This window comes from Blastocystis hominis (assembly GCF_000151665.1).
Source record: "Blastocystis hominis, Singapore isolate B (sub-type 7) whole genome shotgun sequence assembly, scaffold_0".
In the NCBI taxonomy this organism is placed as follows: Eukaryota; class Bigyra; order Opalinata; family Blastocystidae; genus Blastocystis; species Blastocystis hominis.
The window spans coordinates 191,424-207,717 of record NW_013171815.1 but is presented as its reverse complement, the minus strand read 5'-3'; the positions used below and the strand labels follow the sequence as shown (position 1 = coordinate 207,717).

The window sequence follows — 16,294 nt, the reverse complement described above, 5'->3', positions numbered from 1 at the left end:
CATGTGGAACGTCGGCGGTTGGTGGGTACGAAATTGGGTTGGCTGCGAGGTAGTCGTTGATTACAGTCTTGTTCCCTCCCGCTCTGGTGTATCGCGTGTTGCTCAGCACCGAACTGGAGGATTTGTCGTTCGTGCTGAACATTCTGGGCGACGGACGCGCGATCACGCGCGTGATGGGAAAAGATTTGTTGGTGGAGGTGAGAATGTGAAGGAGAGAATGAATTGCAGAATGGAATCGACGGGTTTTTAAGCATGGAAGTGATGCTGACTCTTTTGGTCGTGTACCTCGCGATCGGGCTGACGGTTCTTTATTTCCAGCTGCAGAAGAATGCGATCGCTTCGCCTGTGACGATTTATCAGTGCGCGCGGCAAGAAGCGAAGCGGGTTGATTTGGAGACGAGTTCCAGCGAGATTCGGATCGAAAGCGACGATGAAGGCGAGGAAACGATTCCATTGGGCGAGGGAGATATGGTGTCGACGAAGACGCCGCGACATGATAGTGTGGATTCGGAGATGGAAGGGAATGCAGGTTTGGAGATTTAAGAAGAATGGTTTGGATTGTTTGATTGTGAGAGTGTTTGTTGATGGAACCAAATGTGATTGAGTCGATGAATGCATCAAAGATGGAAAGAGAAATGAAGAGAGATCAAAGAGAGATGAGGAAAATAAAGGAATGAAGAAATGTGAAAAGGAGCATCAAATAGAAATAGACAAAGTATCAAAAACACTCGCATGATGAAAGTAAACACATTAATTATCCTCCTCCCTCCCTCCCTCCTTCGACTTTCATTTCCAAACAAACACACAAACAAACATATAATATATAGCACTGAAGGCTCTAAAGAGACTCTACCAAAATCGATTTCCATACATACAACGCGAGCGAATTAAACTCGTCAAACACATCACTACGCCTCACTTTCCTCCTTCCAACCGCCCACTCCGAACTCACGAACGTGACAATGAACCCCATCTTTGCTTCCTCACTCAACACCCCCACAAAAGACCACGTCTGGACAGGAATTCTCCCCATCAACCCTGAGCATTGATACGAAGTCGACTTGCACGCATGGCCTTGCGGCAAGGGCACTTCGCGCACAAGCACCATCGACGATTGCCGCTTCAAATTGGAGCGGAACACAGCCTTCATCGCCGCTAATGCCGGCGAATCCGCTTGCTTGAAATCGACGACGAGCGCTGTGATGGAGAAGAAATGATCCTCGTATCGACTGCACACGCTCTTCAAAAAGAAGCGAGATTCGGTCTATAACAAGGTTAAACAAGAACGAGGAGGCGGTACGATGGAGGTTTCCCAGTGCGACGGAACTTGGACAGAGCAGCTTCGAAGATAAAACCGGGACCATCGAATGGCGATGGGATTGCTGAAGGTAGCGACGTGAATTTTCTAGGATAGAATAAAAGGGAGAAGGAATCGCACGGAGTCTTCTTCTGAATTCAAAATTGTGAACGAGTTCACCATGCGGAATGCGATGTCTCTGAGCTGGCGGTATAAAAACGAGGCACAAACATAAGTTATAGTATATCCCTTTTTGTTCTCGACAAATACGATGATCAGCACAGTGGTATTTCGGCCATTGCGTGAACATGTGTAGGTAAACTTGGATCCTTTCCTATTACCGACCACTATTTGCATTGGTCTTCGAATAGCAAAAATCTGATTGGATGAAGACAACGAAGTAACGATCTACACATAAACACAACGAATCAGTGTTTACCTTTTCTAAAAAGGACTTTGACGTGTAGTTAGTATACGAAAGGTCATCGACAGTCTAGTTCTTGATAAAAAAACAACAACAGTTACTATGGTTAGCTCGTGAACGCCCCCCTCCGATGAAGGAGGACAGAACGATACTTCTGCATTGACATAATCTCCCAAATTGTTGTTAACACTCCAATTGTTGGGAAACTCTATCGAATACTGCATATTTTGCGCGCAAAACACTGAAAACGAAATATTCGTCTCGATCCCATGCTTCGAATATATATCGATTAGCGGGGCGGTCATTGACAAAAATTGCTGATGTAACTAATCATAATACGAGGAATCAAGTGTGTACCCTATCATTAACCCATTTTGTATAATTCAGTTCACTCTTTGAATGTCTCCACCGAATATACAGAAGGATGAGAATGATCAGGATAAGAACAAAGATTATGAATACCCATAAAGCGGCATTCCCCATCCTGTGGAAAGAAAATACAGCAAACAAAAATGTGAACAAACAAGCAACACGCATATGCAAACTTACAATCTGCAGCAATAACTGTTGGACTGAGTGATATAGCGAATATATCTGTGTCTACGCCTCACCATCCCCCATGTTCCTCCTACGCATTGTAATTCTTGTCCTCCACGTCCACAGCCAGTCCCTTCACTCGCAGTCCCGACACCTCGTAATTGGGAATCTCGAACCGAATGCTACGCCTCACTCTGCCCCTCGACGGCTACGTGATGGGTCCGATCTCCTTGGTCACGAACTGCGTCGCCGGCTTTTCGAGGTTGAAAATCACCTTCAGATAGTACTCCTTCTGCCCCGAGACCTTGTGGATCATCCACAGCACGCGGTGGTCCTTCTCGCGGTACTCCTTGGTCTGTCCGATAGCGTCGGAGGCCAGCGTGACCGAGCACGTGGTGGTGTCGTGCGGCGTGTGCATCGCAATGAACACGTTGCTCGCGTCCACGTCCGGCTCGAACAGCGACTTCACCTGCAGAATCAGCTCGATCTTGGTCTCGCTCTTCTCCTCCACCATGGGCCGAATCATGAAGGGCACGCGGAACGGCGTGGTGATGCGGTAGTTCATCGCCACGAACTCGCCTTCCGGCGGGTTGAAGCTCAGCAGGCGGTCGCTCTCGAACTTCTCCAGGTTCATGCACTGGTGGAAGTTCATGTCGTCCACGATGATGAAGTCCTCCGCAGACAGCGTGCGGCCCGTCTCGTCCTGCACCACGGGGATCGGCGTGTCCTTCCCCACCAGCAGGTTCTGCGAGAGCAGCATGCGCACCGGCGGACAGCCGTTCAGGTAGCTCCGCATCGTCAGGTTGCCGTCGATCGACTGCGACAGCACCGTGCCGTCGCACGCCAGCATCACGTTCAGACGCTCGCAGATGTCCACGTACAGCTCGTTCACCTTGCGCTTCGCGCCCTTGTCCGTCAGGATCGACTTGTTCACATCGCCGATCAGGTTCTTCTAAAGGAATAAAATAGGACTACAAGAAGAAAACCTTCGGGTCGGCGATCACAACGGGCTTGTTGTGCACGAACTGCACAAGAGCCTCGCTGGATGTGTCTTGCGGATAGCCGAAATCCTGGGGGTTAGAAAGATAAAGAGAGAGGGGAACGATCGCTTCGTCCAGCAATTCGTAGATCAGAGAGAAGTTCTTGCGAGCCGCTTCTTCCGTCAGCATTCCGCAGTAATCCTTGATGATCTTGAGGAGACGGCTCAGTATCTCGATGCCCAAGGCGGGAGACATGTTCATCTACAGGGAAATAACGAGATGCTCCAAACCTTCGTGGTGACAACGAAATACAGACCATTTCTGCGCTCGAAAATATAGGTAATCGCTCCGCTAATCTGCAAGTAACGAAACGCGACCTATCCTACAAACACCGGAGGACAGTCTCCATGCGGCCACGAACGCACCACACGCAAGAACTTCTCGCAGGAAGTAATGGGAGTATCAAAACGGACTGAGATAATGAGCACTCTCCGAAATCCCTACAATCCTTCAGAATAAGACGATCTCCTCTGTCGGTCAGAATGAAGAATTGAGAAATCATATTATTGTGCTTTTATAGAAATGGATAGAGGGAAATCTATATTGGAATATTTGGATAATAGCATTACGAAATAATCAGGTAAAAAGAATGAATATATGCTCATATTCATATATGAACAGAGTACTAAATAGGGGTATATGTGGCGCATAAGTACATTTGTTTGTAATCACAAAAAAGAGGGACTGTTGGATCAAATTGAGTAGACAAATACATTTTAGGTGAAATGTAACCGAATGAAAGATATGTAAAACTAGAAAGGAAGAAGAAACGGTGAACACGGATGATGTATGTGAAGATGGATCAGTTTACTGAAGGTACGCAAACTAGACAAACTGCGTTTAACATACATCGATTCTTGGGAGTCATGATTATGTATTTGTGGTAATTATTACTCCTTAATAACATTATGATAGTATTAAGTGTGTAATAATCTGTTATGAACAATAATAATTCCACGTTTTTATCATATCCATTTTACTTCTTGAATTTGGAGTGAAATATGACAAGAAGAGTTCCTTCATATTAATTTTGGAACAAAAGTGATGATTGATGACAAGGAAGGTGCATAGTCCAAATGGTGGCGAAAATGAAAATAGATAGGTTTAGAAATACTTTATATGCGTAATGACACTAAAAGGGGTTAGAATTAAGATTGTCGAGCAAAGTTACGTATTTTTATTTTCTAAGCTCATTCTTAATTAGAGACTACTATAAATATCTTTAACAGTTTATTAAATCTTTCTGGATAACAACTTGCACACTACTATCCTTCTAACCTAAAATAGTGATCATTTCATACTCAATAATGTACTTATGTACAAATAGTGTTCGTTTAGGGAATGCCTTTTACTTGCAGTAGTTTCTACGCCATATGTGATCCATAATAAGCTATGTGGTTGTTTTTGAACAACATATTAACACTATCAACTCAATGATCCGAATTGAATCCAGTATAATCATAACTATTATAACAAAAAACTCTGTTTCCTACGAAAAGATCATATTATTTTTTATTATGTTTAGAAAAAGTAATAGTTATATATGGATGATAACAAATAGGAAGACTGCAAGCTTCTAAGGGTGCTGACTATTTTTTGGATGGTTACACACCCTATGGTAGTGCTAAATTTGTTTACAAAGGAGGCTCAGTATATTCTCTTCAATGCTTCGAAGGGGAACATGAAGACGAGTACACATTGAAAAAAGATAACAAGGTTTATCTATTCCAGAATGGAATAATGAAAATGGCTTGGGAAGAAGATGAGGATGGAACTCTAATTGGGGATTTTACTCGATTTGAGAATGGCCGTGTCGCTTTTATCCAAGCGTTTGATAACATTCTGGATCAGGAAGACTTTTGTCGTATAGCCAACCATGTTAAAGGCGAGAGGATGGAAATCTATTCTCATGAGAGTGGAAAGTTGATTTATTATGGAGAATTCAACGAGAATCGTGAGAGAGATGGATGGGGAATTGAGTATGACGAAGAATCAGGTAAAATGTTGCTAGAGGGAGTATGGAAAAAGAACAGACTGGTGAAGATCATCCGCAAGATTGAGGGAACCACCATGATCGAATTCAAGGAAAGCGGTGAAAACACTATTGCTTCGAACCGAATCCCAATGTATATCGGCGGATTTGTTTATGATGAATCGAAAGAATCGTTTCTTCGAGATGGTCGAGGATACTGGATCGATGAAGAAACTCGGATTGCTACTCGCGAAGTGGAATGGAAAGATGGAGTGGAAGTGAGTGGAAGAGATCTCTATGATGGATGGTACACTCAATCGGCCAAACCGATACTAATCCCGAAACCAAAACCAAAACCAAAAATCAAGCCAATACTGATACCGAAACCTGAACCTGTGCAAACAACGAAGTCCATACACATTAGAAGTTCGAATTCGGTAAATATAAATACTTTGGATATAGAAGTGACAGATTTGGTAATTGATTCGTATTGCCACACTAGTGTAAACTATTTGGATTTCAGCAAATTTGAGAGGCTGCGTTCAATCGAAATCAAGGATTATTGTTTCTCATCAGTGAGATCATTCAGAATCGATGGACTGAGTCGATTAAAGAGTTTGAAAATCGGAGCTAATTCATTTACTGAAGTGTTTTTATCTGACTGGAATAGTAATTGGCAAGGGGCGATTGAAAAGGGGAAAAAGACGGACTCTAGCTTTCGAATAAGTAACTGTGAAAAGTTGGTATCAATTGAAATTGGTGAATTCAGCTTCTTTGATCATGGAGGTTCATTTGAATTAGTGAATCTTCCATCCCTGTCTTCTATTTCAATTGGATTTGTAAGACAGGAATCCGGCAATTTCTGGTGGGCTACATTAATAATTAAAGGTATTATCTGTGAATACAATATACTTGTATAGATTTACCAATGTTAACATCTGTGGTATTAGGTAAAAGGTCATTTGCGGATTCTCTAGAAACTGTCTTTGCAAGTATTGGCATTGGTGATTATAAATCACTTAATAGACCTTCCTTCTTTACGGTCTATCAAGTTGGGTGAATTCTCTTTGTGTGGAAGACATTATGATAGTAGATGTTCCTTAACAATGAGAGGTATCAGTGATGTTAATTAGTAAATCATAGATCTTCCAAAATTATCGAGGCTGATTTCTAAGGGTAGCTCATTAAGAGATGCACGTACAGTAATCTTAAAAAGTATGTGTGCTGTCGCTCATTATTATACATAGATATCCCAAGTTTAGAAACTGTTTGTCTACCTTCTGCATTCAATTTAGTTAGTGATAAGAGTATACACAGTAAAGATTAATCAATACTTTCATTACTGTAGATGTATCATCCTCTTTAACACGACTCCTCTGATCTGGAGATTGACAAGCATTATTCTTTCCTTATTATTCGTGTAATGAATAAGAAGTATTTCTTTTGTACTTGTTAATAAAAACAATACTATTCGGGATAATATGACCGAAAAAGCGAAAGCTACTCACTTCTTACTTTTTGGCGATATATTTGTAATCCAAAATATAGAATCATCAAACAAGAAGTGGTCCATCACAAAGAGCAGTCAAATCATTATCTACAGTCGAATTCAAAACGATCTGAATAATCCACAGGGATTTGCGGAAATACTCTTTTATTCTGACACGACTAACGTATATGCTAGAAATGTCTATGAATGAAACCTATTAACCAAATAATACCCGAAATTGATTCTGATCGAATCCATCTATTAGCAATAGGTGGCTCGACAATTAAGGAATTTGGGATCTTTATATACTAGTAACATTCAAAAATTAAAGCTGCTATTCATTGTTACTGAGCAAAGTTTTAAGAAAGGATATACTGCAGGATGAGTTATAAATTGTAGATTTGGAGATCTATCCATTCAAGTATTCAATATCATATCAATGCCTCGAATCACAAATGAACTATAATAAAAATTGTAAGAATCATTTCCAATTGTACCAATATGAATGGATCGTAGTTGTGGTAGATTCTTCAATTCAAAGTCTCCAGCAAAATCACTGAAACTATATTCACCAATTTCTATCCATTCCAATGATTCACAATTCAATATGTGGAATGATTTCGATTCATCATTTCCAAACCTATTCTTGTTCTGAGTAAATGAATTGCTTCCGATTTTGATAGTTTTCAATCGATTCAGTCCATCGATTTTGAATGTTTTCACTGATTCAAAACATTCATTGCCGATTTCGATTGATTCCAAATTATACGACAATGAAACATCCCAATCAACCAATACACAATTGTCAATCAGTTTCAAATGTTTCATTCCGATATTCATTGGTTTGCTTCCATCTCCTTCATATTTCTCATAATCATTATCACATTCAATTCCATATACCATTCACATTCATTCACTAATTTACCATATCGATCAAACACTTTTCCAATTCCAAATCGATTATCATCACACCAATATCCTTCATATTCAATCAAACCATTATCATGATAACTCGTTCCATAGCCAAATCGTTTCCGATTGATCATTATGCCCTTGTACACCAATATTCCATCATCATCATACATTTCACCATATCCAAATGGAATTCCAAACTTGTTTTCTGTCAATACCAATCCTTCAAATCGACTTCCATGATCTAAATCCACGATTCCTTCTTCTACTACTTCTATGGATTGTTCTTCATTATGTGAAATAGCACCAATTTGATGATTTCCAATCACTTTCAACACTTTCTGCTCATTGAGGACAAATCCTTGATTCATGAATACTCCATTATTGAATCACAATATGGCACATTCTCTATTACTCTGCACTTTAATAATAAAATGTATTGATTCATTACACATACTACAGGGTGAAATGCCCATGTGAGGCTTTTACAAACTGACACCTATTTTAATATACAGAACATGTAATATTCGTGCCATCGAACAATACGATAGTTTATTAATAGTCACTACTCTGACCTTTGAATCAAAACCAAGCAATAATAGATTTTGCGAGTCGTCCTGTAGCTAATAGTCGTACCAGGGTCTTACTTCTAATATCTGTAGCCATTTTTACTATCACAGTCTAATAGCCATTAAACGATATTCCAATGTCTCAAAATAGGTCATGTTCAAAATCAACAATACGGTCATATCATATTTATCCCACTTATGTATTATTATTATGTTGACGAAAAAGGTCATTATTTTTCAATATTTATTATTTTTTTGATTTGTACAAGCTGCGATGCTTTTACATACAGTAAGTTATTGGAATTTGGTTAACCTAAGGTTTTCCTACTCTTTCTACCTTTTCTTGCTACTTCTATAATTACAAGGTATGAACCTGTGGTTATTAACCAGCCTTCATTTATTTACCAGAAGTTCTATATGTTCGATCAAACTACAGCTCCTTCATCAAAGTGAGTTTGATGTATTTTTTCTAAGTGTAGCAATATTGGAAATGGATTGTCTTACATGGAAATGACATTTAACATTACTCAAAATAACCCTAAGCTTCCTTCCAAAGGTTTTGTCGAAGTCATTATATATGGTATTGTCAACAATAGGCATACTTTGCATCTGAAGAATTTTTCAAAGCAATTGGGTACTATGAGAATAGACATCACGTAATTTGTTGCGATGCTACGGCAAAGAAGGTAGTATTTGTAGCGCTGTTGACGAATATAGGAAGGAAATTGCAGCAATCTAAACCGCCTCATCGCTCCTAAAGGAATGGAGCAAATGTATCGAAAACTGGAACTTCCTATTTCGTACTCCTTCTTTCTTTCCTCTCTTACTATAGAAGCGGAGTTAGCAATTCGATTTGGCTCCATTATGATGTTCCTGCGGAAGGCAAGTACTACATGATGTTAGCCTTCTGCGACTCGGCGACTGCCAACCTAAATGTCACTGGAAGCATCACAGTGATGAATCCTTACGGCCATTTCCCTGCTCGGTTGTATGGCTTGCTCCCCTTCACCAAGTTCCTTTCGGTTTTGAGTTTTGGCCTGCTGCTGTTTTGGTGCTTGCGATGCATTACTTTAAAAAAGCAAGTGATGAACGTTCACAAAATGATCCTCGTCGTGTTAGGATCGTTCTTCATCGACGAAATTCTGCGACTTCTCAACATCACGTACTACAATAACTATGGCAGCTATTCTACCACCATCGCGTTCACCAGCGTTCTCTTTAGCGTCATCACGCGGACCGTCGCTCGCTGTTTGACCATGATGGTCGTTATGGGGTGAGAGTCGCTTCGTCTTCTGAGGTGCAGACTGGGCGTTACGTGCTCTTCTCTTGGTAATATGGGTTGGAAGATCGCTATTGCTGCTATTGGGTACTTTGTGTTCTCCCTGTGGGACTCGCTTTCCTCCATTTTCTCTACGTCCAGCTCGCAGAGCTCTCTCTATTTGATTCCTTCCGCGTTGATCGACTCGTTCATCTACTTTTCGATTTTGCAGTCCTTGATGAAAACGATCGAGGACTTGAAAGAAAAGAAGCAGACATCCAAGCTGGAGATCTTCTTGAAGCTTCGCAACATGATTGTTATCATGGTGGTCTTCTCTGCTATTTACAACGGTCTCTTCTCCTATCTCATCGCCAAGAAAGCGCTGGATTCCTTCTGGAAGTATCAGTGGTTCTTCAATGATGGAATCTGGTCCGTTTTCTACTTCTTCATTCTGTCCGCCATTGTGGTAGGCGTTTGGCTTCATTGCCACTTGTAGTATCTGTGGACACCGAACGAGCGCTCGGTTGCTTATGCCCATCACGTGCAGGTAGCTACGGAGGAGCAGGCTGGAGGTGATTCGGTGTCGTTACAAGATGGAGAGCTACAGCCCAGAGACATGCTGGATCAAGTGGAAGTGAAGACGGTTGATGGAGATTCGAATAGCTTAAAGCCTATGAATATGTAACAATGCTTCAATGGACGTTTTTTGTTTGTTTCACATAATAATACTTGATGTTATATGGTCAATTCCAAAACCCAAAACAGGAGTCGGGTTGGTGTAGTGGCTATCACGCTCGCTTCACACGCGAGAGGTCGCGAGTTCGAACCTCGCATCCGATATTTTTCTATTTCTTTCTTTTTCTTGAGGTTCTCGATTTTTGGCATTCCAAAAATAGAGGTAATACCAACCCATAATGAAAAATTCCAAATGATCCTAGTTATCATTGCGAGTCTATTTTCTGGTCGTACCTTCTCAGCCGTTTGGCTAAGATCAAGTGTAGTATCTGTTCTTTTCAGTGTGAAAACTGAAAATGTACCCACTGGGTACATCTTTTTCACCTGTATTTTTCGACTGGGCAGGCAGTAAACCTAGTTTACTAGGTTGTGCCAGCGCGAGTGTCCTTTGCATTGCACTACCGCGAAGTGATGCTCACCGCCCTTCATTTAATTGAATTTAACGAGTGTGTAGAAAGGTTTTGGAGAAAAGATGAAAGGAGGAATTTGGTGCAACAAACAATTCAAAGTGTCACAAGTTTTACAAGTTGGATTTCCCTTTCGTTGTTCATTTGAACCTACACGTTACCAAATCACACCAAACAAACGAGCCAAGCATACGACCGACTTCCCTCGCAGAACAGCTGCTGCAGTTCATCAAACTCCTCCTCTGTCCATACAAACTGCATTCCACAGCTGCACTTCGGCCTCATCGTTTCACCCACAACAGAATGCGAAATCAGCGAAGACAGAAAATCGGAGGCGTAATGCTCGCTCGTCCTCCTTCCGAACCAGCAGCGCAGCACAAACTGCTCCGATTCGCTCCTTTCTCTGCTCACTCTCCTTTGCACGATGGCCTGAATCGATTTCATCATCCTCCAGCCAGCGCGCGCGTCCTGCTCTGCCAGCTTCTCCAACACTGTTCTCCACGCCTCTTTCGAGAGTTTTCCATCGAACGTCAACCGCGTCGCGAACACATCGACCAAACCCACTCGCATTTCCCCTTCGCCCTCCCACACTTCGCACTTTTTCTGCTCCCAGAAGCTGCGAATGTCGTCGATCGGCTCGATCTCCTCCAGCAGCGACGTATCGGAGCTGAGAAGCGACGTGTCGAGCGCTCGGCTGCTCGCTGGTGCGGAAAGCTTGAGTCGCTTGTCGTCCAGCGCGTTCAGACTTCGTCTTCGATGGACAACGCTGGTCGACGCGCGGCGAAATCGCGAGGCCAGCGAGAGATCGGAAGAAAACAAGCAGAAGCTGTCGGAGTTGGGAGCAGAGGCGACGGTTGTGGGGAGAACGAGGCGGAAAGAGCGCATGGAAGCGCGGGCGGAGGAGGAGGAGGGGTGCGATTGGCCTGCGAAGATCTGCGTGATTTCCTCGCGGACGGAGAGGAAGGACTGCTCGATCTGGGGGCTGTGCGCGGCTTCGCGCGTGAGCGAAGCGAGGATGCGGTAGAGCGGGGGCTGGGAAGTGAAGGTGGAGAAAAGCTCGGTGTGGATGGAGGCTTGGAAGGTGTGGATGGAGAGCGTTTTGTTGAAGGTGCGGAACACGACGTCCTTGAAAAGGTAAAGCGAGCAAAGCTTGAGCGACTGGAAGGGATTCTACAACACAATCAGCGAGATAAAGGTACAAAGAGGCTTTCGTTCACGGAGATCACTGCGATATGTCCCGATAAATCGCAGCAGGTCACGTCGTAATAGCAACTCGCAGAGTCAAAGTCACGCTCTTTCTTCTCGCTGCAATGCAAAAAGAAGAGAAGCAGGTCGTAATCCTTGTTGATCACAAAGTCGTCGGTGTGAAGCGAGCTAATTCGGCGCGGCTCCCAGTGATCAAAGACGTTTTCGCGATACAGACCGCGCGGATCGTCCATTTCGCCGGTCGCTGCTTTGTCTCGGAGTTTTCGGTATTCTGCAGTGACGTCTTCCCAATGAGTGGTGTTGGACGTATAGACGGAGAGAGAATCGAACGAGCGGAATTTATTGGGGGGCGTTTGAAGCATGGTGACGCGGTAAATGCTGCCTTCGGAGAGAGAGTCCATGACTGCAGGCGATGTGTCCCATAAAGTAACGTTAATCGATGTGTAGAGGTGATGATGAGCTCCGATTACCGGGTTGGCATGCGGATCGGCCATGAGAGAAAGACAAGAGACATCGAATTGTTTGTTCTCTTTGAATCGATAAGGAGAAATGACTTTCAAATACCCGATCATTTGAACGGATCGCTCTTTGATGCCTTCCTTTTCTAAAGCTTCGTTGATTTTCTCTTCGAGTTCGTGTTGGTGCGCTTCCATGACTTTCGTTCTGTGCTTCTCTTCCATCATTTGCTGCGTGTGCGACAGCTCTTGCGATTCGTCCACTCCTTCCAATTCTGGAGCGTCATGTTGCGCGAGCACTTCACTCGTCACACGTTCTCTTCGTAACTCCCATCGCTTCTGCTCTTCATCCTCTTCACTTTGGTTCCGATAGATCTTCTTCTCGTCGATGGATTCTTGATAGCGAACGCCATACTTGCGCGTAATCAGCACATCGGTCTGAGGAATCATGCCTCCATTGCTGATGCAGTCGTTGATGTTCGTATTGAAAACGTGGGTGGTGGTGAATCCCAGATAACTATTCCATGCCGCACGACGCGTTCCGTTGTACTGCAGCATCAATTGGGGCGTGGACAGACCGTCGGTTGTGTAAAAGCGGATTGGAACTTCTTCCGAGAACGAGTTGAAGAACGCAGAGCAGGGGCGGCGAGGCTGATTCGTGGTGATTTCGAGCGGAGCACAGCCGTTCTCGTTGTTTCGCATGTGCGAACACGCGATGCGAAGCTTTAATCCGGGGTAGATTTGATGGGTTTGGAGGAGAATCGTGAGGGAAGCGTCCAGAATTGCTTCGATAAAGTACCATCCATCGGTCAATTCGATTACTCCGGCAGGAGGAGCTTCGGATTTGGAGGTCGAGTCTGGCTTTGAATCGTTGTTTGTGTCAGCAGCAGAGTTGGATTCGGGGTCCGAAAGATAATCGAAGTCAGGAAGCGGAGGAGATTTTAGAATATCGGAAACTAACAAAACAATGAAGCGAGTTTCTGCTTCATCTCGCTGTACAATTCGTTTTAGAGGAGGAGGTTTTGCTAGGTGTGGTTAAGAAACCAATGGATATTATGAAAAAATAATACTTGTGAAAAAGGATATGTATAGTTCTGTAATATATCTCCATAGAAGTTGTCTGATGATAAAGCGAAGCTGAAGATGAGTACACTCGCCGCTCCACTTCACCTTGCTGCTCTGTTTCCAAATGATATTGCGATATTGACATCGAATCCAAGCAACCGACAGAAGAGTTGGATCCGCTCCAGCAGCCGACAAAAGTTGAATTAGACGCGAAAACATGGGCGATGGGTTGTCCGATTCGTCTGTATAGAATGATGAGGGAAGAGACATCGGATCGTCTCCTTCATACAATACAAATTCACTGTTTCGGTGATTGATCGAAAGGATGAATTGCGAAACTCCAGACTTTGTTAGTACTTCTTTGAGCTTTGTTTGAGCTTCGTATTGGCAGTGACTCATTGTGAATTGAATGTCCACTGCAGTGAGCGCGTTCCGTTCGTTAAGTAAATTGTTTTCCTCGATTGATTTCATCACAGTGCTGAAAAGATCTTTGTAATAGGAAGAAAATGGAGAATCAAATTGTTTTGTGAGTGTAGAAAAACTAAATGGGTGGAGATCGGAGGTGGCTTCATGGTAATTTGATCGATCCATTAAAGAGAGAAGTACTGTGTCGACATGCGAGGCATCATTTTGTTTTGAAGAATAGTTCTTCCGTTCTTCGGATGATTCATATATAAAATTGTTGTTGTTGATTTTGATTGGAACATATCCAGTTCGCTTCTTCTTCTTCTTCTTCGGAATGGATGGACGGGGATTATTCTTTGGAGGAGGAAGAGGAGCAGAGAGCTGAGGCTTGATTGGACCATCATTGCCTGCCTCACATTCAATTCGCTGGCGATTGGATAAAAGCGATACGGGAGAATCATTTTTCTGAGGCGATCCAGGCAAAGCATGAAGCGAAGAAACACAATGATTTTCTTGATCAGCCAAACACTCAAGTAGAGCGTTTGCCTGCTGCATTTGAAGAGGAGTAACGGGCACATCCTTCCCACTCGCTGTAGAAAATAGTGATTCACCCATTTTCTCTTTTGCTCGATTCATTGATTCATCAGAAATCGTTACTGACTTACCACTCGCTGTAGAAAATAATGATTCACCCATCTTTTCTTTAGCTCGATTCATTGATTCATCAGAAATCGTTACTGACTTGCCACTCGCTGTAGAAAACAATGATTCACCCAATTTCTCTTTAGCTCGATTCATTGATTCATCAGATATCGTTACTGACTTGCCACTCGCTGTAGAAAACAATGATTCACCCAATTTCTCTTTAGCTCGATTCATTGATTCATCAGAAATCGTTACTGACTTACCACTCGCTGTAGAAAATAATGATTCGCCCAACTTTTCTTTTGCTCGATTCATTGATTCATCAGAAATCGTTACTGACTTACCACTCGCTGTAGAAAACAATGATTCACCCATCTTTTCTTTTGCTCGATTCATTGATTCATCAGATATCTCAAGAGGTTTGCCTCGAGCTGTAGAAAATAGTGATTCACCCAATTTCTCTTTAGCTCGATTCATTGATTCATCAGAAATCGTTACTGACTTACCACTCGCTGTAGAAAATAATGATTCACCCATCTTTTCTTTAGCTCGATTCATTGATTCATCAGATATCGTTACTGACTTACCACTCGCTGTAGAAAATAATGATTCACCCATCTTTTCTTTAGCTCGATTCATTGATTCATCAGAAATCTCAAGAGGTTTGCCTCGAGCTGTAGAAAATAATGATTCACCCATCTTTTCTTTAGCTCGATTCATTGATTCATCAGATATCGTTACTGACTTGCCACTCGCTGTAGAAAACAATGATTCACCCATCTTTTCTTTTGCTCGATTCATTGATTCATCAGAAATCTCAAGAGGTTTGCCTCGAGCTGTAGAAAATAATGATTCACCCATCTTTTCTTTAGCTCGATTCATTGATTCATCAGATATCGTTACTGACTTACCACTCGCTGTAGAAAACAATGATTCACCCATCTTTTCTTTAGCTCGATTCATTGATTCATCAGATATCTCAAGAGGTTTGCCTCGAGCTGTAGAAAACAATGATTCACCCATTTTCTCTTTTGCTCGATTCATTGATTCGTCAGATATCTCAAGAGGTTTGCCTCGAGCTGTAGAAAATAGTGATTCACCCATCTTTTCTTTAGCTCGATTCATTGATTCATCAGATATCTCAAGAGGTTTACCTCGAGCTGTAGAAAACAATGATTCACCCAATTTCTCTTTAGCTCGATTCATTGATTCATCAGATATCGTTACTGACTTGCCACTCGCTGTAGAAAATAATGATTCACCCATCTTTTCTTTAGCTCGATTCATTGATTCATCAGATATCGTTACTGACTTACCACTCGCTGTAGAAAACAATGATTCACCCATCTTTTCTTTAGCTCGATTCATTGATTCATCAGAAATCGTTACTGACTTACCACTCGCTGTAGAAAACAGTGATTCACCCATCTTTTCTTTAGCTCGATTCATTGATTCATCAGATATCTCAAGAGGTTTACCTCGAGCTGTAGAAAACAATGATTCACCCATTTTCTCTTTTGCTCGATTCATTGATTCATCAGAAATCGTTACTGACTTACCACTCGCTGTAGAAAACAATGATTCACCCATCTTTTCTTTAGCTCGATTCATTGATTCATCAGATATCGTTACTGACTTGCCACTCGCTGTAGAAAACAATGATTCACCCATCTTTTCTTTAGCTCGATTCATTGATTCATCAGATATCTCAAGAGGTTTACCTCGAGCTGTAGAAAATAATGATTCACCCATCTTTTCTTTAGCTCGATTCATTGATTCATCAGAAATCGTTACTGACTTACCACTCGCTGTAGAAAACAATGATTCACCCAATTTCTCTCCATTCGGTGTTTCTATTTTCCTAGAACTCTCTTCATT

General features: G+C 42.3%; 6 protein-coding genes; 3 read left to right on the top strand and 3 right to left on the bottom strand.

The window, feature by feature from the left end:
- Positions 1–822: 822 nt before the first annotated feature.
- GSBLH_T00000051001 (uncharacterized protein) lies at positions 823–2,204 on the bottom strand (the record flags this gene model as incomplete). XM_013038187.1 has 5 exons in its annotated part: positions 823–1,264; positions 1,301–1,618; positions 1,646–1,790; positions 1,823–2,047; positions 2,079–2,204. 5 exons carry the CDS (start codon positions 2,202–2,204, stop codon positions 984–986), a joined length of 1,095 nt encoding a protein of 364 aa, XP_012893641.1. The 3' UTR covers positions 823–983.
- A 46-nt stretch (positions 2,205–2,250) lies between these two features.
- On the bottom strand, positions 2,251–3,826 carry GSBLH_T00000050001 (uncharacterized protein). XM_013038186.1 has 8 exons: positions 3,743–3,826; positions 3,625–3,710; positions 3,529–3,594; positions 3,362–3,499; positions 3,245–3,328; positions 2,471–3,210; positions 2,354–2,440; positions 2,251–2,321 (listed from the first exon to the last, which is right to left on the bottom strand). Exons 1-8 carry the CDS (start codon positions 3,798–3,800, stop codon positions 2,267–2,269), a joined length of 1,314 nt encoding a protein of 437 aa, XP_012893640.1. The 5' UTR covers positions 3,801–3,826; the 3' UTR covers positions 2,251–2,266.
- Positions 3,827–5,038: 1,212 nt separating this feature from the next.
- On the top strand, positions 5,039–6,190 carry GSBLH_T00000049001 (uncharacterized protein; the record flags this gene model as incomplete). The annotated part of the gene is made up of 1 exon (XM_013038185.1): positions 5,039–6,190. One exon carries the CDS (start codon positions 5,039–5,041, stop codon positions 6,188–6,190), a length of 1,152 nt encoding a protein of 383 aa, XP_012893639.1.
- Positions 6,191–6,198: 8 nt separating this feature from the next.
- GSBLH_T00000048001 (uncharacterized protein) lies at positions 6,199–6,712 on the top strand (the record flags this gene model as incomplete). XM_013038184.1 has 5 exons in its annotated part: positions 6,199–6,262; positions 6,297–6,383; positions 6,414–6,485; positions 6,518–6,586; positions 6,619–6,712. 5 exons carry the CDS (start codon positions 6,199–6,201, stop codon positions 6,648–6,650), a joined length of 324 nt encoding a protein of 107 aa, XP_012893638.1. The 3' UTR covers positions 6,651–6,712.
- A 2,421-nt stretch (positions 6,713–9,133) lies between these two features.
- Positions 9,134–10,183, top strand: GSBLH_T00000047001 (uncharacterized protein; the record flags this gene model as incomplete). Its single annotated transcript, XM_013038183.1, has 3 exons — positions 9,134–9,513; positions 9,544–9,964; positions 9,995–10,183. The coding sequence occupies 3 exons, from the start codon at positions 9,134–9,136 to the stop codon at positions 10,181–10,183; spliced, it is 990 nt and encodes a 329-aa protein (XP_012893637.1).
- A 1,638-nt stretch (positions 10,184–11,821) lies between these two features.
- On the bottom strand, positions 11,822–16,087 carry GSBLH_T00000046001 (uncharacterized protein; the record flags this gene model as incomplete). The annotated part of the gene is made up of 5 exons (XM_013038182.1): positions 11,822–13,326; positions 13,372–14,467; positions 14,510–14,640; positions 14,683–15,723; positions 15,760–16,087. The coding sequence occupies 5 exons, from the start codon at positions 16,085–16,087 to the stop codon at positions 11,822–11,824; spliced, it is 4,101 nt and encodes a 1,366-aa protein (XP_012893636.1).
- Positions 16,088–16,294: the final 207 nt, after the last annotated feature.